The sequence below is a fragment of the Balaenoptera physalus genome, assembly GCF_965194825.1.
Source record: "Balaenoptera physalus genome assembly, chromosome: 2".
NCBI lineage: Eukaryota > Metazoa > Chordata > Mammalia > Artiodactyla > Balaenopteridae > Balaenoptera > Balaenoptera physalus.
In genome coordinates this window covers 122131143-122153296 of record NC_138883.1, presented here as the reverse complement: position 1 = coordinate 122153296, position 22154 = coordinate 122131143, and the positions used below count along the sequence as shown (strand labels likewise).

Sequence of the window (22154 nt, the reverse complement as noted above, 5' to 3'; positions counted from 1 at the left end):
GGCGTTTCAGGAATGTCGGAGATGACCAGGCCCCTCCACCCGGCCTGCAGCCTCCTCACCTTCTGTTCCAGGCAAGCCCCTGCCGCCATCCCCTGCTGCAAGCAGGTCCTGTTTGCCCCCAAACTCCGGTGTCTAAGAGCATGGCCAGATCTGGGGCAGGAAGTATACACAAAGATCCTATCGCATCTTGTCCTGGAAGAAACAAGGCATCTTCAAAGACCGCGAGGGTAGTGTCAGAAGGGCTCCTGGGCTGATGGACGTGGCTTCCACAGGACAAGAGGGTCATCACTGGAAGAAGTAGAAACATGATGAAGTTGCTTCGGTCCATGAATTCATAATGACGCTCGGGGAAAGCCTCCCTCATCAGCTCTGCAGGAAGCTCAGGTCCACCACCTTGGAAACATAAACAGCAGGAAAGTATCAGGCGAGATCCTGCGTTTCCTCGGTGAACTAGTGACGGGAACTTTCTCTGAGTTCCGGTACCCTGGCTTGTCATGAAGGGAGAGGTGTTGGTAAGGAGCTAACCCCCAGGCCTCAGGCTGCGACTGTATTTGGAGATGGGGTCTTCAGAGGAGTAATTAAAATACAATGAGTTGATTAGGGTGGACCCTCATCCACTGTGACTGGTGGTCTTATAAGAAGAGGAGGTTAGGACACAGACACACACGGAGAGCAGATTGCAGGAGGACACAGAGAAGACAGTCACCTGCAAGCCAAGGAGAGAGGCCTCAAAAAGAAACAACTCTGACACCTTGTTCTTGGACTTCCAGCCTCCAGACTGTGAGAGAATAAATGTCTGCTGTTTAAGCCCCTCACTCTGTGTTCCACTGTTATGGCTGCCCTAGCAAACCAATTCAGACAGAACGAGAATACCAGGTTATTCAAGCCCATGGGAATGAATGAGAAACTGCCGTGTTTCTCATTATTTCTGGCTCAGTTCATCATTGTCACCTTCTTGACCAGCGGATGCTGTGTTCAGATCCATCAGGGGCCTGGTCGGATTGTGTGAGCGCCCCACCCCTCAGCAGCTCATGCGTGGGGGTCCTGGGACCTGTCGTAGCTGGTGGTGGATTTTTTACAGAGTAATATTCTGCAAGCTCTGTAGATCCAGGTCCCAGCAGATGTTTGGAACGTGGTAGTCTCACAACTCCTCTCCAGGGCAAGGGTTGGTCCCACTGGGAGGTCCAGCAGAACAAACAGCAAGACCACTGTATGCATGGTCGAGAGCCCCCAAAGCCTGCTGTGGGTGCCCGCTGCTCTGAGAGCAAGGTCTGGGTCTGGGGATGAGCAGCTGGCCCGTGGTCCAGGGGACAGGCTGTGGGCGGGCTCCAGCTCTCTTGTGTACACCCGCATGGGCCTGAGCCACGGGGAGGTTCATTCAACAAGTATTCACTGTGACAGCACACTTGTGACAGTGACAGTACTGGACAGCCCACACCTGGCATGCTAAGAGCTTGGAGTTGAATTCCTTCCTTCCCGGGGTCAGCCAGGCCTCAGGCATGGGTCTGAGTGGAGCTGAGCCTCACCAGGTGAGCTGGGCCCCAGAGACAGCTCATAAGTGGCCATAACAAGCTCCGCTACCAGGTGCCCCAAACTCAGGGACTGGTGTCCTCAGACTGGAGGCCTTAGGAAGGAGGGCCGGGGGGCGGTGGGGCTCTTTGTCATGCACCTGCTGGCCCCATCGGTTCTCTTGCCCGCAGCCCTCCTTCAGTGCAGCAGACAAGAAAACAGAGTCCCAGCCTGTACCCTCAGCTCGGCTAGGAGAGAGACTAAGAAAGTACAGTAACACCAGTTTCTAGGATGGAACTGGGCATCATTCTCTGAAGCCAAGATAAGAGACTCTCAGAACACAGCTGGGCCCAGGCTCAGGACCGAGCCACCAGGCCTATGGTCTCAGAGCCTGGGGAGGAGGAGGCAGGGGTGTGGGACATAGAGCATCAAGGTCCAGGGCACCTGCTGGTCCCCCACCGCCGAGCACAGCCGTCGCCCTGCCCCAAGCAAAGGACACCTTGTGGAGGGCGCCCCCCACCCCAGACCTCCCAGCACCCTGGGTTGGAGGCTGACAGGTACAGTCATCACAGGCCCAGAGAGAACAGCTGTCTTGTTCTTGCCTCTGAGGACCGATGTTCTGGGAGCCTCAGAACGAGACAAAATGCGTTGTAGGATGTGACATGGGACTGCCTTCTTCCCGCCACTCCCTTCCTTCTGCTTGGCCCAGTGCATCTCATCTGAATGTGTCCAAGCTCCTGGCGGCTTAAAAATTCCATAAGGTGTCCTTTAAACGTCTCATCCTTCCCTGTGTTGAAACTATGTTGGGAAGGAACCCACTGCTCCCTTACAGCTCTTTCTGCCTCCCCCGCCACCCCTCACCCGCTGCTGCTGAGGTTGGCCAGCTTCTAGGAGGAGCCCCGCTGTGTCCTGCAGGCTGGGGTGCCCGTGGGGAGAAGGCAGGGCTTGCTTGCAGTGGGCAGGCTGGGGCTGGAGGGATTGGTCAGGTGTGGGCAAGCTGAGTGGGCAAGGCTTTGCCAGCGCATTTTGGGACTTTTTGTAAATAACAGTTACCCTTATTTTCGTGGTAACTTCCACAGGTGATTGATGGTCCCCTGCTTTCTCCACGGGGAGGATGTTAGTCCTTTGCCCCCAGGACACCTGGACCCTAGTTCTGCAGCTTGCAGGAAGGATCCTCCCATGCCCACAGCACGGTGCCCGTGGCCTCCCTGTGCCACGTCCTCAGATGGCTCTGCAAAACTCAGACCTGGGCTGAGTCTGCACCCCACAGTCACGCCAGTACTTGCAGGCACTTCCTGTGTGCAGGCCTGGTCTAGGTCCTTTCCAAGGGCAACACTTGACCCTCTGCATGTTCTGTGCCCACTTGACAGAGGAGGACACTGAGGAAGGAGGGCCATCCTCAGGGAATGGTCACAGCCGGTGAAGGGTCACTAGGGCAGGTTAGTAGGGTGGATGGTGCGACTTCCAAAAAGGAGACTTGGCCAAAGAGGGTGATAATCAGGGAACAGGCATCTCTCAGAGACAAGGTCCGGGAAGTGGTACCCAAGCCAAAGTTTGCTTGGGATATAACGGCAACTCACACCTGGTGACTCAGGGACCTTCAGGATGGGAGAAGTTGGGGGAGGGGTGCCTCGCTTCCTGGGAGTTGTTAATACCATCTGTTTCTATTCTTTTTAAATATATATATATATACATATATATATAAGGTAATTATTTCAATAGTTTTTCCTCCTAAATGCAAACAGCCTGAGAGCCTCTGGGGCACATCCAGGGGCCACATGGGGGTCAGGGTGCCCTCACGGTGTCCCTGTGCCTTCCCTAGGGGTTCCCGCTCAGGTGACCCAGAGAGCCGCGTTCTGCAGCCTCTAAAGAGCCAACTGGTCACAGACGGAGGAAGGGATGCTGATGTGAACAAGGGGCTTGGATAGTGATGCCCACGCAGCTGTCAGTCAGCTCTGGAGACTGAGACCGACATCCACGGATGATCACACCAGAGTTTGTAGTTTATTTACTGGAAGCAGACTCAACACACCCAAAATGTGATATTTGAAAAAAAAAAAAAAAAAGTTTTTGCAAGAGCAGCCTGAAACTTTATCTCTTGCCACTTAGAAACAACACCCCACGTTTACAAAACTGAGCAATTTGGGAATTTTGTGGAGCCAAACAGAATAACCCCACACTACAGGACATGAACTCTGTCTTCAATCTGTATTTTATGCACAGCTCATAGTTAAATTAAATGCCAATCTATATTTTATGATTTCCCGAACCATATATAATGTGACATTTCATTTCCAGTCTATTTGACGACAAACTGTGCTTTTTCTTACAGGATTGATTTATAATAAACAGCACCTATCTCCTATTAAGTAGAAATTAACGGGCTATGAATATTATTAAATATTCCATTTAAATGGATTTTATAATTTTGTTAATATAGCTATCTAAAATAAAGTGATTTTTACTTAAAAATCACTTCTTTATCATATTCTAATCAAACTGGCCCATCTGTGGACCTGTCTGACTACAATAATGGAGAAATTACGTACCAACCCGTTACTGGACATTATAAGAATCAGATGAGCTCATGGTAGCAAGAAGGCTTGTAGAAACCAGAAAGTGCCTAAAAAATGCAAATTCCGTGCATTGTCTTTGCAATCAGCCTCCTTCCTCTTCAGCCACTTTCTAGGCTTGCGGTTTGCCACTAAAAGACACACTCGGCGTGGGCATGCAGAACCAACTTGCCTCCCCGCGTGGTCTGCAGGCAGCCTTGCTGGACCGCTCGCCCCGTTCCTTTGCTGCTCCTGCTGTAGCCTCGAGTGTGGCCCCTGGAGGCGTGGGCCACACCCGCAAAGGCCCCTCACTGTTGGAGAAGAGAAGGAGTCTCTGGGGGCATCCAAACTTTTAGCTCAGACCCTGCACCCCAGGGCCTGGGGACCAGATGAGGGGTGTCATCTTTGACATTGTTGGTTCTTGACCCAAGAATATCTCAAAGGGCCCCTACGTGACCAGGAGCCATGTGTGGAACTTCAAGGCCGTGAGCTCTGTCCTGGGCTTGCAGGGGGACGCGAATTCAGAGAGCTGGGTCTCACTGATCAAATGCCCAAGAGTCTGGTTGTCCACCAACACCTGCGTCACCCCAAGGACCGTCAGCTCTGGAGCCTGAGACTCAGTTCCAGGGGGATGCCAGCTGTGCTCGGCTACATGGAAAGAACTGGCCAAGCGTCTTTCACTAGGAAATCGGGGCCTGGAGAGATGAGGGAGCAGGAGGCACAGACACAGGCTCCCCCAGGCCTCCCCAAGGTGTCTAAGCCACAGAAAGAGTGGCCCCAGGAGCACCCCCAGCCGCCATCTCCCCCACTCCTGAATCAGCCCAGCCCCCATCTCCATATGAAGTGCCGTCTCTCCCTCAGGCTGCCCCTGGCTCCCTGTGGACCTGCAGGCTTCTGATGGGTGGTGTCAGAACGGGACATGGCCTTCATCAATCCTCCTGCAGAAGAGAAGGGAAACAAAGCCCCAGGCACCTGTCCTGCCCCCTGGACATGGGGAGGGAACCTCTTGGTCAGCCAGCGTGACAGCTTGCTTCTGCTCTCCGAGAAGCCCCCCTCAACACCGTCCCCCAGGGCTGCGTCTGATGCATGAGAGGACATGTATCCAGAAGAAATGGCCGGCTTCCTGATAACCTAAGTCCACTCAGAGAATTGTCTCTGGGGACGTTTTCCTGGGGAAAGGGTCTGTGGGAAAGAAAGCAGCCTGATCAGAGCCTAGTGGGTGGTCTGGAGCGTGAGGCCATGGGCAGCTCATCAAGCAGGAACTCACCACTTTCCTTGCGTTTGTGGAGGGGACAGGGCTGCTATTGCTTTGCACCTCGAGGTCTCATGAAGCAAATCCTCATAAAGCAAGTCTGACTTTTCCCAGAGGCACAAGGATGCAAGGTTCTTGCCCAGCCAGGGACTCTACGTCAGGCCCACTGGAGGTTGTTCTCAGGCACTGGTGAGCCACAGCCAAGGCCGCCGTGGGGGTGGGAGCAGGGAGAGGAGAAGGATGACAAGGACCACCTTTCAGAGGCTCCTGTTCTTCACTGGCCAGATCCTGGATGTCTCGAAGCCAGATGTCCTGTCTTTCTCATCTTTGTGTCTCCAGCACCAAGACACCTGGGAGGCAATTAAATGTTGAATGAATAAATGAATGAATGAACGAGATTAGATGCTCATGATCTGCTAATTTCAGATAATTCAAAAAAAGGCAGGGTGACACCGTAGTGGAAGACAAAGTACACATTGTGGAGTAAGGCAGACCTGCTTTTCAATCACAGCTCCAGCTTTGGCTTGGAGTCACTTATGTACCAGAGTTTCACTTCCTCTTCTGTAAAACTGGAGCAAAAATCCTGTAGCTGGTGTAAGACTTGTAAGTAATGAATATAGAGCTCCTGACACAGTACCTGGTATTGACGGAGAGTTAGACACAGAGATCAATGGAACAGAATATGGAACCCAGGAATAACCCCACAAGATATGATTTTGACAGAGAAACAAAATAAATTCAATAGAGGATGGATAGTCTTTTCAAACAAATGGTGATGAAGTGATTGGACATCCATAAGCAAAACAAAAAAACTTAAACCCAAGCCTCATTTATACAAAAATTAACTCAAAATTAACCATAAAGTAAATGTAAAATGCACAACTATGGATCTAGAGGTAGGTGAAGAGTTGTTTTTTTTAATATAAATTTATATTTTTAATTCATTTATTTTTGGCTGCGTTGGGTCTTCATTGCTGCGCGTGGGCTTTCTCTAGTTGCGGCGAACGGGGGCTACTCTTCATTGCGGTGTGCGGGCTTCTCATTGCGATGGCTTCTCTTGTTGAGGAGCACAGGCTCTAGGCCTGCGGGCTTCAGTAGCTGTGGCATGCAGGCTCAGTAGTTGTGGCTCACGGGCTTAGTTGCTCCGTGGCATGTGGAGTCTTCCCAGACCAGGGATCGAACCCGTGTCCCCTGCATTGTCAGGCAGATTCTCAACCACTGCACCACCAGGGAAGCCCCAAGAGTTCTTATATATGTGTCCTTTTTGTTCTGTGTCTCTGGAGATCCCTGACTAATAGAACCACTAATCTGTTCTTCATCTCCAGAATTTTGTCATTTCCAGCATGCTGCATAACTGGAATCATACAGAGAATGCAGTCTTTTGGGATTGGAATGATCAAAATAAAAAGACGAAATTAATAACTTGTACCTCTGCTCTGCAAAGAGAGAAAGAGAAAAAGGGGGGGGGGACAGGAAGGGAGGGAAGGAAGAAAGAAGGAAAGACAAGTTATAGACTGGGAGAAAATATTTGAAAATCACATATCAACAAAGAACTTACATCTAAAATATACAAAGAACCCTCAAAACTCAATAGCAAAAAAAATCTCCAAACCATCCAAATAAAAAATGGGAAAAGACACGAACAGACATTTTACCAAAGAGGAGATACAGATGGCAAATAAGCACATGAAAAGATGATCAACATTAGAACCACTGTAAGACATCACTACACACCTATCAGAATGACTAAAATCTTAAAAATTGACAACACCAAATGCTGGAGAGGATGTGGAATAACCAGATTGCTCCTATATTGCTAGTGAGAATGTAAAAATGGTTCAGTCACTCTGGAAAACAGTTTGGCAGCTTCTTATAAAAGTAAACATCACTTACCATATAACCTAGCAATTGTAATCCTGGGCATTTATCCCAGAAAAATGAAAAGTTATGTTCACACAAAAGCCTGTACACAAATGTTTATAGCCGCTTTATTTGTAATATCCAAAAACTGGAAACAACCCAAATGTCTTTCCCGGGTGCACGGTTCAACATACTGTCTATACCACAGAACCCTACTCAGCAATAAAAATGAACGACTATGCAATTACCTGGGTGGATCTCAAGGGAATTATGCTGAAGGGAAAAAACCAATCCCCAAAGACTGCATTCTGTATGATTCTAGATCTATAGCATTCTTGAAATGACAAAATTATAGAGATGGAAAACAGATCAGTGGTTCTGTTAGTCAGGGATCTCCAGAGAAACAGAACCTATGGGATACATATAGATATATATATGAGGAGATTTATTATAGGAATTTGTTCACATAATTATGGAGGCCAAGTTCTACCATCTGCTGACTGCGAGCTGAAGAACCAGGAAAGCCAGTGGTGTAATTCAGTCTGAGTCCAAACGCCCAAGAACCAGTAGCACCGATGTCTGAGGGCAGGAGAAGATCAATGTCCCAGCTCAAACAAAGAGAGCAAATTCCTCCTTCCTTGGCTCTTTTGTGCGATTCGAGCCTCCATGGAATGGATGATGCCTGCCCATGTTGGTGAGGGCAGTTTTCTGTACCCAGTCTATCAACTCAAATGCTAATCTTTTCCAGGACCACCTCCCAGACACACCCAGACATTATGTGTACCAGCTCTCTGGACATCCCCTAGCCCAGGCAAGTTGATACATAACATTAACCATCACAGTGGTGGACAGGGATTAGGGACCGATAGGATTATTTAGAAGCACACTGTTTAAATTGCAACTAGTTGAGGATTCTCCAAATATCTTTCTTAGTTATGGGTACATAGTTTTATTTAGTTATGGTCTGAGAACAAACTTTTTATGATTTCTATTCTTTTAAATCTGTGAAGGTTGGCTAAGAATATGTTCCACCTTGGTGAATATTCCATGGGGTCTTGAAAAGAATGCGTGTTCTGCTGTAATTGGGTTCCATAAATGTCCACTAATTCAAGGTCTCTGATGACGTAGTTCCGTCTTCTATATCTTTGCTGATTTTCTGTCTAATTGTTCTGTCGTTTCCTAAGGGAAAAGTGGCAGTCTCCAACCATAATGAATGTGTCTTTCTCCTTTCATTTTTGTTAGTATTTGCTTCATGTACTCTGAAGCCCATGCACACATGTAGGATTGTGATAGCTTCATGGAGAATTGTAATGTTCTTCTATATCTTTGGTAACAGGCCTTGCACTGGAGTCACTCTAGTTTCTTCTATATCTTTGGTAACAGGCCTTGCACTGGAGTCACTCTAGTTTTTTTTTTTTTATTAGTTATCTTTTAACTTTTGTATGTCTTCATATTTAAAATGGATTTCTTACAGTCAGTATATACTTGAGTTTTGCTTTTATATCCAATCTGACAATGTCATTTATTAATTGGTACACTTTAACTATTTACATTTAATGCTAGCTTTTTTCTATTTGTTCCATCTGTTTTTTGTTCTTTTTTTCTTTCCCTGTCTCCTTTTTCTTACTTTTTTATTTAATTTTTATTGGAGTATAGTTGACTTACAATGTTGTGTTAGGTTCAGGTGTACAGCAAAGTGAATCAGTTATACATATATCCACTCTTTTTTAGATTCTTTTCCCATATAAGCCATTACAGAGTATTGAGTAGAGTTCCCTATGCTGTACAGTAGGTCCTTATTAGTTATCTATTTTATATATAGTAGTGTGTATAGGTCAATCCCAGTCTCCCAATTTATCCCTCCCCTGCCCTTACCCCGTGGTAACCATAGATTTGTTTTCTACATCTGTAACTCTATTTCTGTTCTGTACATAAGTTCATTTGTACCCTTTTTTTAGATTTCACATATAAGTGATATCATATGGTATTTGTCTTTCTCTGTCTGACTTACTTCACTCAGTATGACAATCTCTAGGTCCATCATATTGCTGCAAATGGCATTATGTAGTTCTTTTTTATGGCTGAGTAATATTGCATTGTATATATGTACCACATCTTCTTTATCCATTTTTCTGTTGATAGACATTTTGGTTGCTTCTATGTCTTGGCTATTGCAAATAGTGCTGCTATGAACGTTGGGGTGCATGTGTCTTTTTGAATTATGGTTTTCTCTGCCTATATGCCCAGGAGTGGGATTGCTGGATCATATGGTATTGGGTTGGCCAAAAAGTTCGTTTGGGTTTTTCCAAACATCTTATGGAAAAACCCAAACGAACGTTTTGGCTAACCCAATAGTTCTATTTTTAGTTTTTTAAGGATCTTTCACTTCCTTCATTGGTGTTAATTGAGCTTCTTAATGGTTCCATTTATCTCCACTGTTGATTTACTATTATACCTGTATTTTTAATTATTAGTGATTTCCCTAGGGTTTACAGTGAACATCTTTAATTACTGAGACTCTGTTTTCAAGTAACATTCTACTTCATGTGTTGTATAAAGATCTCATGACAATGTATTCCCAACCCCTCCCTCCCATCCTCTGGGCTATTATTATCAAGCTCTTTACATGTGCTGTAAACACATAATACACTACTGCTGTCTTTGCCTTAGTTCTTAGAGTAATTGAAAGGAAGAAAACTGAATTTTATTTTCAAATTCATTTATTCTATTTCCATCACTTTTCATTTCTTTGTGTAAATCCAAGTTTCTACTGGGAACATATTTTTCCCCTTAAAGAATTTCGTTTAACATTTCTTAGTGCAGGTATACAGAGGATGAGTTTTCTCATTTTTGTCTGAGAAAGTTCTCCTTCATGCTTCAGAAATATTTTTGCTGTGTATAGAGTTCTGGATTAGCAGGGTTTTTTCATCCAGCACTTTAAAGATATCACTCCATTGTCTTCTGTCTTACCTGTTTTATCATGGGAGGTCTGCTGTGATCCTTAGAATTGTTTCTCTGTATGTAATGTGTCTTTTTCCTCTGGTGCCTTAAAGATTTTCTCTTTGTCTTTGGTTTTTAGCAGTTTGAATATACTATGTATACAGATTTGTTGCTGTTGTTTTTCCTGCTTGTTTTTTTCTTAGCCTCTTTGATCTGTGGTAGAGTTTGTCATTCATTTTGGAAATATTTAGATAAATAATGTCAGCCATTATTTATTTAAATATATCTTCTGTTTTTTTCTGTCTCTTTTTTCCTTCTGGGATTACACTTACACAGATCTGGTGCTATCTGATACTGCCCCGCCGATCTTGGGTATTCTGTTCTGCAACCCTCCCGCCTTTTTTCTCTTTCTGTTTCAATCTGGTTCATGTCTATTGACCTATCTTACTGTTCACAGATTCTTTCCTCAGGTGTATAAAGTCTACTGATCAGCCCCTCAAAGTCATTCTTTACTTCTATTATTGTGTTTTTTTATTTCTAGCATTTCGATTTGACTCTTTCTTACTCTCTGCTGAAATTAACCATCAAATTCTGCGTGGTATCTACTTTTTCTATTAGAGTCTTCAACTTATTAATCAGTTTTGTTTGTTTTTTTAATCTGTATTAAATTTGTTACAATATTGCTTCTATTTTACGTTTTGGTTTTTTGGCCACGAGGCATGTGGGATCTCAGCTCTCTGACCAGGGATTAAACCCGCACCCCCTGCATTGGAAGGCAAAGTCTTAACCACTGGGCCACCAGGGAAGTCCCCAATGAGTTATTTTAAGTCACGTCTTATAGTTTCGATACCTGTGTCATATCTGTCTTGTTCTGTCACCTGTCTTGTCTCTTGTCAATGTGTTGGTTTTCTCCTGTCTTTTCTTATGTCAAAAATGTTTTGTTGAAAGCTAGCCATCTTGAGTAGAGCAATAAAGACTAAGGTAGATCGTTTTGATTCCTTCCCTTTTGCTGCATGGGGTTCGGATCAGCCTAGTCAGGATCTGATGCTGCCCTGGTTATCCAGCCTTCAAATTCTTCTAGTTATATCTTGTGTTTAAGGTGGGGCTGGTATTTCTCATTGTCTGCTATACCTTTGTGCTGAGCCTCACCTTGGTGAGGGTCTCTCTCCATATTCTTGCCCCTTTTCTAGCACTAGATTGCTATTACTCACAGCTTGTTAGCCTGGGTGCAGGAGGCAGAGCCCAGAAGGGTAATGTTTCTGTTGTTCTGATTAAGCCTCTATCTTAGGTGGGTGCTGTGTCCCTGGATCTGGGGGGAGGGAGTGACTGGAAAGGCCCAGTGCCCTAAGACCAACAGTGTGTGTTGCCCTGCTCTCTGCAGTTCCTTCCTTAGTAGATGGGAAAGGTCCATGAAGGACACTTTCTCAGAATTCTGGCCAGTCTTTTTGTGAGCACCAGGTCAGGTCCCATGGAGAGGGGCCTGCAAGTGCTTGTGAATTTCCCTTATGTCTGTGGCCCCCAAGGTTCTGTATTCTTTCACTAGGCGACACCCTTCCTTTACCAACTTGTTAACAATTTTAGCTGAATTCTTCTTAGTGGGGTCCAGCTTAGTGGGGCCCAATTAAGCTCATGTCCATCCCACCTCAAAGGCACCTGTCTTTCCACCTGTGGCTAGCCAGTTGCCTGTGACTTCAGCTCTCAGACGGGTTAAAGGAAAGTTGTGAATCTGCAGTTTGTCTAGCTTGTTGTTATTATACTGGTGGGACATTGCTCCTTCGGCTTTTTACATCCCAAACAGAAACCAGAGGTCTCCACTCTTTTTTGGAAAATAAGTACTGAAAATTGGTTGCTGCTTCGGTTATCCTTTGTCCAGGCTAGTTTGAGAGGATGCCTATATGTTTCCAGGTTAAAAGACAGAAGAGAGTTTTTTCAAAGGGAAAAAAAAAAAAAAAAAAGGTTGCAGGTTTATTTTGAAAAGTATTTGCTGTTCCTGACATTTGCCACCAGAGGGCAAGTCACCGCATCACTCCCCCTCTCACTGGGTGAGGCCAGGTTTCCAACAGGGAAAAGTAGGTCTGTAAAGTGAGAGGCACAGGCAACAGAAGTACCTGAGGCTCACAGAAGGCCTGTTTTCGAGGCCGCCCTAGGCTGTACAGCTACAGGTGGGGCTCCTGGGCCCTGCAGCCCCAGCCCTGACCAGCGGGCCACAGCTGTGCCCTCTGCACAGAAGACGCCTTCTGACATCCAGGCTGAGAGGCTGCCAGGAGCCTGCTGGGTGGTCAGGCTCTAGCACCTTCAGGTGATTCCAACCTTCTGCTTTGTGTGTTGGGGCAGGGGAGCTGGGGGCGTCAGGGTGGGGAGTCCAGGAAGTCCATTCCAGCCCAGCTACTGAGTGTAGGAATTTCCAGGAGCCCTTTGGTAGGGAGGCTGAGAGGGCTGTAGAGCTGTACCACTTTAGTTGGTTTATCTGAAACAAATAAACCAAAATCACAGTGGCTTCACATGATAGAAGTTTGGTTCTCCTGCAGATAAAGTCTAAAACAGGTGTTCCTGATGGGCAGGCAGGTCCCCTCCAAGTGGGGAGTCAGGAGCCCATTCCTGATATCTTGTACAGCCACCATCATCTGAAGGCATCACGGTGGGAAGGGGTGTAGGGGAGAAGGCGCACCCACCCCTAACCACATTGCCCAGGGCTTCCCACAGCACTTCTGCTCACGTCCCATGGGTGCGAGTAAGCATGTGCTCTTTCCTCATGCTAGGGTGGGGGCCTGGGTAGGCGCCCTCAAGGCACCTCTCCCGTGGGAAGGTGGACAGCCAGACCCAAAATCGCCCACGTTGCACCCACAGAAACTGCTCCTAACAGGTTATTATTCTAAAACAATGTTTCCCAGATTTGCTTGATTTTAAGACCCACAGAGGAGGCTTATTTAAAATAGAGTCCTTGGGCCCGTTTCCTGGACACTGGTTTGGCCATCTGCATGGGCGCCTGGAGTGGGTGCCTTTACCAAGCCCTCCAGGGAGCCATGCTGCCCTGTCTACAGAGGAAGCCTCTACCCCCTGCCCCCACCCATGGGTGGGAAGCCGGGACAACCCTCTCTCTGTTGTCGTGGTGACCCTTGGAACTATGGGACTAGCTCCTGGGTAAGGCCAAAGGGAGGCTGGTCCTGAGCTATCCTGCAGCCCTCCCTGGGTGTGACTACCTTGCAGCTCAGGCCGGGGAAGGGCAGCCTGTGTGTCACAGCCACATCAAGGCAGGACTGAGCAGTCTGTGGCCAAGGCAGACCAAGCAGCCCCTGACCTCCCAAACCAGAGCACAGTGCCACCCAGCCACATCGAGATGAAAAGGAAAATCTGGAGCAAAGCTGTGTTTCCCTTATATGAGGGGTTAGGGGTTGGGGTGGAGGAAGAGGATTATTTGTGTGTCCTTAGCAACTGGAAGGCAGCACTGGGTCAATGTTTCTGATTTCTTACCAGAAAATCAATAATTAACGGTATTCAATCATAGATGTTATGTATTTATTATTTATTCATTTGTCTTTTCTGTTTTTGCCATGACTCCCTTGTCATGAATCTTGGGGAAGTGACACCAGATTCATGACCAGCATGGTGGGGGGAGGGGAGGGGGGAGGTGGAGGAGTAAGGAGAAGGTAGGGTAAACCCCAGGGAGGAGCAAGGCCCCCTGGAGCAAGGCATCCTGGAGTGGTGCCTGGCGGCTCAGTGTCCCCAAAGATGGGGCTCTTGGTGCCAAAGGAAAGCAGCGTGTGGGAGGCCCCATGTGTTCAATCAGGCACAGGCAACATCTGGCCGCCAGCATAGGAGCAGGAGAGAGGTGCTCCAGGGCCTGAATGGGCAAGGATAAGCCTGAAACAGGGAGGCCCCCATCCACGAGCTTTCAGCTCCTAGCCCGCTTCCCCCTCTAGAAAGGGGCCCGGCCACACCTGCCTCCCAAGCCGGTGGGACAGCGGAGGCGAGACCTCCCTGTGGAGGCCCCAGCAGGGTCTGAGTGTCACACCTAAAGGTGCACCAGGCCCTGCACCCACACGTACCAGCCCCAGCGTTTGGGCAGGCTGGCTCCCCAGGCAGCACTCAGGGCAGCACCCAGTGCTCTCTCCACCAGCCACTGGCACGGAGCCCAGCTCCAGCAAACCTAGCAGCTGGCCTGGCGGCGCCCCAGGTTGTGCTACTCTGCTGGGGCCTGACGCTCAGGTGAGGCCTGCAGGGGAGCTTAGTGCAGTCCCCACGCAAGGCTGCTGCCCAGAGGGCAGAAATGGGATGGCTCCCGTTCTCTCCCCGCATTCTTTCTGCCCCTGACAACAAGAGTAAGCACGTCACTAGGGAGCTGATCCCACCAGGCCCAGAAGCTCCCAGCAGATCCCAGACAAACCTGTAAACACCAGCCTCCAGCCCAGCCTTTCTGAGGAGGGCCCAGGTTCCCCCAGGGCAGGGGTGTGTTTTGATGAATCAGTCCCTGGGTGCAGTGAGGAGCCCATCTCTCCTCACTGCCTTGTCCACCTACACGCTCCCTCCTCAGAAGGCTCACTGGTCAGCCCTAGAAAAGCTTGCCAAAGCTCCCCCAGGCTGCTGTTCGCCCTCAGGGCGCTATCACCACCTGACAGCCTGAGCTGTATGTCACCTGTTCATGCTGTCCCCAGTACAGGATGTGAGCTCCCGCAGCAACACAGACTTGCTGCATGAACTCACGAACGAGCAGGTGGGCAGGCAGCCCTCACTCCCCTTCTCTGGGAGGAGATGGCCGGGCCTGGCCCCAAGCCCCCTCCCAGGTGACCTTGCTCAGTGCGCTGTCTGGCCTGGGTCCTTCGTTAGAAACCACAGAAGCAGTAATAGCTTTTTTTTTTGTCTGCTGCCCAAGGACGGCACCTGCCTTTTGACCCAGGTCAAGCCCAGGTCTCCAACTGCTCTTCAGCGTCCACAATAAAGAGGAAACTTTTTAAACTGTTAGTGGTGCGTTTGAAACCTCCGGCCTTAACACCCCCGCTGGCGTAGAGGTCCTGTATACACCTCCATTCGGTTTCCTCAATCATGGAGACACCTGGTCTCGGTGGCCTTTTCCTGTCTTCCCTGGGGGTCGCGGGGACTTCGAGCCTCCCGTCCCCCTCCCTGGGCCACCTGGCACGGGTCTCTCTCTTTTGCGTTCCAGCCGTGATCCCCCTGACGGATTCAGAGCACAAGCTGTTGCCTCTGCACTTTGCGGTGGACCCCGGGAAGGACTGGGAGTGGGGGAAAGACGACAATGATAACGCCCGGCTGGCCCAGTAAGACCCTACCCTGTGTCCGCTCCCCTAGCACCCTACGGGGCGGGCTGTCTCCGGGCTTCCCGGGGAGGGGCTGGACACGGCACCCCTGCTCCTCGGGGCTGGCTGGCTGCGCAGGCGGGGTGCGCGCGGGCGAGCTGGGGCGCATCTCACTCGGTGTTCCTCTCTCGATAGCCTGATCCTGTCGCTAGAAGCCAAGCTGAACCTTCTGCACAGCTACATGAATGTGACGTGGATCCGGATCCCCTCTGAGACCCGGGTGAGCCTGGCGCGCGCCGGGACGGATGGCAGGCGCACTCGGCCCGGGGCGGGCAGGCGAGGTGGATCCCAGCCCTGCCCGCAGCCCTGCCGCCCCACCGCCCCGGCTCGGCTGCAACGCGTGCCTCTGTGCGCGTGTGCCTGCGAGTTGGACGTAGGCGCGCGCTACGGCTAGGGGAGTTTTTGTCCCCTTATTTTCTCCAGAGGGACAGGAATAAACACGCCCACTCAGAAAACAAACCGTAGGCAACTCACAACACAAAACTCTCTCTTGCCGAGATCGGAACACGATGTGCTGCCACGGAGCGGAATTAACTATAAAACTGTGTGTGGGTCCTTGGAACGCAGGGAACCGAGGGCGCGATTCCTCGGCACCCCCTCCTTTTCTTTTTCTCTCCCCTCTTTTTCTCCCCTCCAGGAGGGGAGGGCTGTGAGAAAGGGGGCTGGCGCCTCACTTGGCCCCCTCCCCCAGGGAGGACCCATGCTGGCCCTGCCTCCAGATGCTAAGAGGGATTCTCTTTATGTATCTGACTGTTTTTGTGATCCCAGTAGTGAAGTCCCAAGAAAAGGGATTTGTTTAAAAAAAAAAAAAAAAAGATTACAAATAATTGGTCCTCCTCAGACATAAATTTACTTACCCATAAAGTGGGGCTCGTAACGAATATTTTTTAAGTTTCATGAGGAAAGCAAGGAGGGCAGTGCCCGGCACACAGTACCCAGGATAAACTGGGACTGTTCAGAGTGCTTTGTACTCCAGCGTTTACGTGTATCTAAACTTCACAGGGCTCCCTGAGGCAGGTCCCGATACCCCATGTTACTGACGGCACAAGTGACAGTCAGTGGCAGTCTGGCTCCAGAGTCCAGCTGCCTGGAGTATGTCATGACGTGGCTGTGGGTGTTCTTTTCTCGCCCCCACGAGGGATGTGAAGGCAGCAGCTCTAGATCGAGAATCAGGAGACTCTCAGGCTGGGACACAGCTCGGGTTTGGGGCAGTGAGGCTGGAAGCCACACCGCGGCCGCGGGGTCTGCCTCCACCGACAGCGTGGGGCCAACTGATCTCTAACCTCCTCCCTTCCCTGCCCTCCCTCTCCCCTGCAGGCCCCTCTGGCGCAGCCAGAGTCCCCGACGGCCTCGGCGGGGGAGGACGTGCAGTCCCTGCCCGACTCGCTGGACTCGGACCGCGACTCGGTGTGCAGCAACTCCAACAGCAATAACGGCAAGAATGGCAAGGACAAGGAGAAGGAGAAGCAGCGCAAGGACAAGGACAAGACCCGCGCAGACTCTGTGGCCAACAAGCTGGGCAGCTTCAGCAAGACGCTGGGCATCAAGCTGAAGAAGAACATGGGCGGCCTGGGCGGCCTGGTGCACGGCAAGATGAGCCGCGCCAACTCCGCCAACGGCAAGCACAACGACCCGCCCGAGCGCGGCAAGGAGAAGAAGGCCAAGGCGCGCAAGGGCAGCAAGGAGGAGTCGGGCGCCTCGGCCAGCACGTCGCCCTCGGAGAAGACCACGCCGTCGCCCACGGACAAGACGGCGGGCGCGTCGCCGGCCGACAAGGGCGGCGGGCCCCGCGGCGACGCCTGGAAATACAGCACGGACGTGAAGCTGAGCCTCAACATCCTGCGCGCCGCCATGCAGGGCGAGCGCAAGTTCATATTCGCCGGCCTACTGCTCACCAGCCACCGGCACCAGTTCCACGAGGAGATGATCGGCTATTACCTGACCAGCGCGCAGGAGCGCTTCAGCGCCGAGCAGGAGCAGCGGCGCCGCGACGCCGCCGCCGCCGCCTCCACGGCCAAGCGGCCGCCGCGCAGGCCAGAGGGCGAGGGCGCGCCAGGCCCCGAGCGCGCCTCGCCGGGCCCGCCGGCCGGGCCTCCCACGCAGCTGGTGCTCAAGCTCAAGGAGCGCCCGAGCCCCGGGCCGGCGACGGGCGCGCGGGCGGCGCGGGCAGCGGCGGGCGGCGCGGCCTCCCCGGGCCCCGTCGGCGGCGCGCGACGCGCGGGTGCCAGTGGACCGGTCCCGGGCCGCAGCCCCCCAGCGCCTGGGCGCCAGAGCGTCATCCACGTGCAGGCGGCGGGCGCACGGGACGAGGCGTGCGCCCCGGCCGTGGGCGCGCTGCGGCCGTGCGCCACGTACCCGCAGCAGAACCGCTCGCTGTCGTCGCAGAGCTACAGCCCGGCGCGCGCCGCTGCCCTGCGCACCGTCAACACAGTCGAGTCGCTGGCGCGCGCCGTCCCAATAACCCTGCCCAGCGCGGCGGGGGCGGCGGGCGCGGCCGAGCCCAAGTCGCAGACCTACACCAACGGCTTTTGCGCGGCGCGCGACGGTCTGGAGTTTGCCGACGCCGACGCGCCGGCCGCGCGATCGAACGGTGAGGGCGGCCGGGGCGGCCCCGGCGCGGGGCCGGCGCAGCGGCGCTGCCAGCGCGAGAACTGCGCGTTCTACGGGCGCGCCGAGACCGAGCACTACTGCTCGTACTGCTACCGCGAGGAGCTGCGGCGGCGGCGCGAGGCGCGCGCGGCCCGGCCCTGAGCGTGCGCCGCGGCCCCGCCGGCTGGGCTGTCCTCTCCACGCTGTTGGTGTCTCCTCCGCGCCCTGGTCCACCGGGAGGCCGGCGATCCTCTGTCCGTGCTGTGTACGTGTTTGGTCAAACGTTTCTAATGGTGCCTGAACCTACACTGACGCCACTCAGGTAGTAGACGGATAGGAAACAAGTCATACTGTTGGAAGTGGGTGTGCTAGCTAGCATCTGCCTCGTACCTGTGGAAACTCAATAGCCATTGCAAGGGTATTTTTGTTCTTCAATAAGAGAAATAAAGAAATTTGCAGCCCTTTGTTTTTAGAAGGGAGTGTTTTACATGCCTTTTTTTTTTTTTTTTTTTTTGGCTTTTTTCCCTAACCCAGCGACTGACCTCTTCCATGTAGTGGTCACCTGCGTGCGATTGTTGCCACCCAGGGTTTCGAAGCAAACGCGCGGCCCCGGGACCGCGGTGGCGGCTCTGCCTCGGGCTCCCACCTGTGCCCCTCCCGGGCCCCTGGAGGACAGGGCACTTGGCCTCCCAGTGGCGCCCCGGTGGTCCCTGTGATCCTTTAGGAATACACGGCTCCATCTCATAAGCAAAATCTCCTCCCACAGTCCCCGGCTCGAGCGACATTCACACTGCCATCAAAGCCGTGGGCGTCTGTAGGATGGGCACCGGACAACCTACCTCGCAGGGCGCGGTGAGGTGTAGCGATCGCTCCCGGTGCCGGGCAGCTCAGGTGACAGGAGCTTTCCAAAGACACCTTGGGGCCCAAAGGCAAGGTTCCGAACTCACAATTTGGAGTTGACCATATATGAGCAAAGATGACAGCCCGCTCACATTTCTCCTTCGAAGACACTTCCACAATGCTCTGTCGCCAGAGGGGCCCCTAGGAAGCGACCATCGGTGCCCCAGGAGAGAGGCGAGAACTTGACCCTGCGGTCACTCTGTAAGCCCCCTCTAGGCCGCCCTGAAACCCGGCCTGCGCCTCTTTCCAGAGGGAAGGGGCTGAGGGCCGCCGGGAAGGAAGCCCACCCCCACCTCCACCTCCACCCGCATCTGTCTGGGATCAGCCAGGTGGAGGGGCACCGCTCCCATTGGGGTACCCTCTGCAGGGTGCGGGTAACCCTGACTGTGGCTCCAGAACACATTAGGGGCAGCCCCATCCCTGAGCGGTCCCTATTTTGGTGCCTCCTTACATTTCTTGAGGAAAAAATAATGTGTCCTTAGCTACCCTGTTCTGAGCAGCAATATGCAGCGTCTTCCTTCCAAGATTACCTCTGGAGAATACCGTTCTTGGCCAAGGACACTGAGGCGTTAAACCTGCCTCACTAGGGAAAGATCTCGTTTCCAAGAAATACAGATACGATGGGTAAAATCCTCACTAGCAAAAGAATCCTTTAAAACCTGTGAGAGCCTTAGAATAGCCTCTAATAATCCCAAGAAAGAGAGGAGAAAGCACCCAGCTTCGATGTGGGTGTATCTTCAGAAAACACAGGAGGTAGACCATCTCTTCGTTGGCGCCAGCTTCTCCTTCTCTAGAAAGGATGCTTTCCCCCGATATAAAGAGCAGAAAAAGAAAAAAAAAAAAAATACAGAAGGGGATTTTTTTTTAACTTGTTTGAATAATTATTGATATAATAAACTAATTTGAGTATCTCCTGTGAGTAATTCCTTTTTGTTTTTAATTATCCACAGCACGTGGAGTTTTCAGTAATTTATTCAAGGTTTACATAAGTGGTTCCTTAAAATTATTTATTAAATAGGATCTTAAATTTTTTGAAAGTTTTACTTTTCGTGCTAAACGATACTTTCAGTGTGTGGTAATTACTAACATTCATGTTCCTCATATTACTGGGGTTTCTTTTGTTAAAAAAAAAAAAGTAGTTTTTAAAAATTCTCTCATCAAGAGGGTTTGTGGCAGCTCTTTGGACTGATTCTTCACATCATGCTGACCAACTGCTTTGCCATCCAAAGCTGTGAGGTCACAGGAAATAAATATTGCTTCACGTGTAGACGCCAGTTCCTGCCCTGCATCTCACAGAAGGTGGAACAGCCAGCCTGGAAAATGCCCCCCTGTGCATTCAGAAGCCAAACACGTACGCACAAGAAGTCAAGGAGGCAGAAAGTAATCTCGTGTTTGTTTTTTAATTTTTTAACATGAAAACAGCCAACCAGAAATTTCCAAAACTGGCTGTGCAAATATTTTATCTTTCTCATGCTCTCTGCCAGGTTAAAAAAAAAAGAAAAAAAAAAGGCAAACTGAGAATAAAAATGGTCCCTTTGTAGTACCAGAGGAAAAAGGAAAACTTTTAAAACCAGGCAGTGTAATTTGTAGGTAAAATCAAAAAACAGTGACCTGTTCTAGCTCCTTGGATTTCAGAGTCACCACCACCACACCCACATCTGATATATGTGCCATAAATAAGAGCCTGAGATCCAACCCCAGACCCCACCCCCAGGCTCCTCCCCTCCCCTCCCCCCCTGCCCCGCAACGTGGAAGACCCCTGCACCGGCCGCTCCTTGTGCAGGGCGCCTGTGGGTGTCACTCCCATCTGATACGATGCCCTCTGTCCACATCGTTTAAAAATAGGCGTTTCCTCTTGTGAGAGATCTGGATCCATCCTTCCTCTAAACAGTGTTAAAAACTGAGAGAGCCCACTGTTCCCTTAGATGTGCTGGTCCAGCCACCCACCCCACCCCACCCCCGCCCCAGTGTTCACAAGAGCTCTTTAGCCCTGGTCCCAGGCCAGACATCTCTCAGGCCAAATGAGTTCATCAGGCTGGACGGGAACTATTAGAAACTGCTGTGTTTTTCACATGTGGGTCAAGAGGTCCTCTAATGCCCTTCTGTGACTTGGGGACCCTTTGTGGAGTGGGAGGAAAAGGAAGTGGATTGGGGGTGCTAGAGAAAAGGAAGACGGCCAGTCCCGATTCTAGAAAGGCCATGAGCCCCACCTAGGCACAGGTCCTGGACACGGGCTGAGCAGCTGCCCCACCTGTGGGCCGTCTTCCCCATCCGGGCTGGCCTGACCAAACTTCCCTTTCTGGAAAGGTCAGATGTCTCTTAAGTGACAGCAAGTTTCCAGAAGGATCCCAGATACTTCTAAACCCCAGTGGAGGCTATTTCAGTCATTTGCTTCACACTTCCTGCAACTGCGTTACCTGGGTATATGACTTTTTAAAAAATAATATATTGTGAAAGGAAGGCGTTTTTAAGTGTATTCTGTTTGTAGATTTTATGCTCTGTTATGTTGATATTTTACAAGCCAAGTTTAAACTGTACTATAGAAATTATTTTTATATTATTTTCTGAATATGCCAGAGAGCAATATTTTGCACCCTTATATTGTCACAGGGTTACCCCCTTGGAGGGCTAACTTTAGGTTGGGTGGGGCTCTGCTGTGGGCTCTTGGGGGTGAAACGCTTTCTGCTATTTGTTCAAATCCCCTCTGAAAGTGGAACTGTGTAAATGTCTCTTCTTTTTCCATGGAAAGCTTGATTTGTTTTCTGCTCCTGGATTTTGGTACTGCATCTTTCCTCTTAAATGAATACTTTCTATTCACTAAGTTACTGTGGACATTTTTCTTACCTATCACCACCCAGTGGCTCCAGTGGCATTCTGAAAAGTTGGGATCTGTTACTTTACAAACTTTATGTTTTCCAAAGTGATTTGATTTATTAATTCTGGTAGCTTACCATCAGGAATTTAGTGACTCAAGATAGCAGGGGGCACACCTCGAGGTGTGAAATCCTCCAGGCAGTGCCCTCCGCCTCTGGGGCGGGGCCGTGGCTTCGTGGCTCTCACCCCCTCGCTTAGCGACTACAAGCTTATTTTGCAAACTACTCTACTTTGCAGAAATAAACTTAACCGATCAAAATATATTTCACGTTGGTTAAGAAAAAAGGGCTGTACCCATCAGTGGTGGGAAATTTGTGCGAGGAAAACAAAAAAGTCTTTGCCAAACCACGTGTTCCATTCTCTGTG

General features: G+C 50.5%; 1 protein-coding gene across 4 annotated transcripts in view; it reads left to right on the top strand.

The window, feature by feature from the left end:
• LOC309655505 (OTU domain-containing protein 7A) overlaps positions 1-21335 on the top strand; it is a 381768-nt gene extending 360433 nt beyond the window's left edge. For all 4 annotated transcript variants that reach the window (XM_082450780.1, XM_082450781.1, XM_082450779.1 and 1 more), the window contains 3 exons: positions 15272-15386; positions 15561-15645; positions 16743-21335. In XM_082450780.1, the coding sequence (XP_082306906.1) occupies positions 15272-15386; positions 15561-15645; positions 16743-18176 (1634 nt within the window). In that variant the 3' untranslated portion in view covers positions 18177-21335. The remainder of the gene's footprint in view (positions 1-15271; positions 15387-15560; positions 15646-16742) is intronic.
• The last annotated feature ends 819 nt before the right edge of the window (positions 21336-22154 follow it).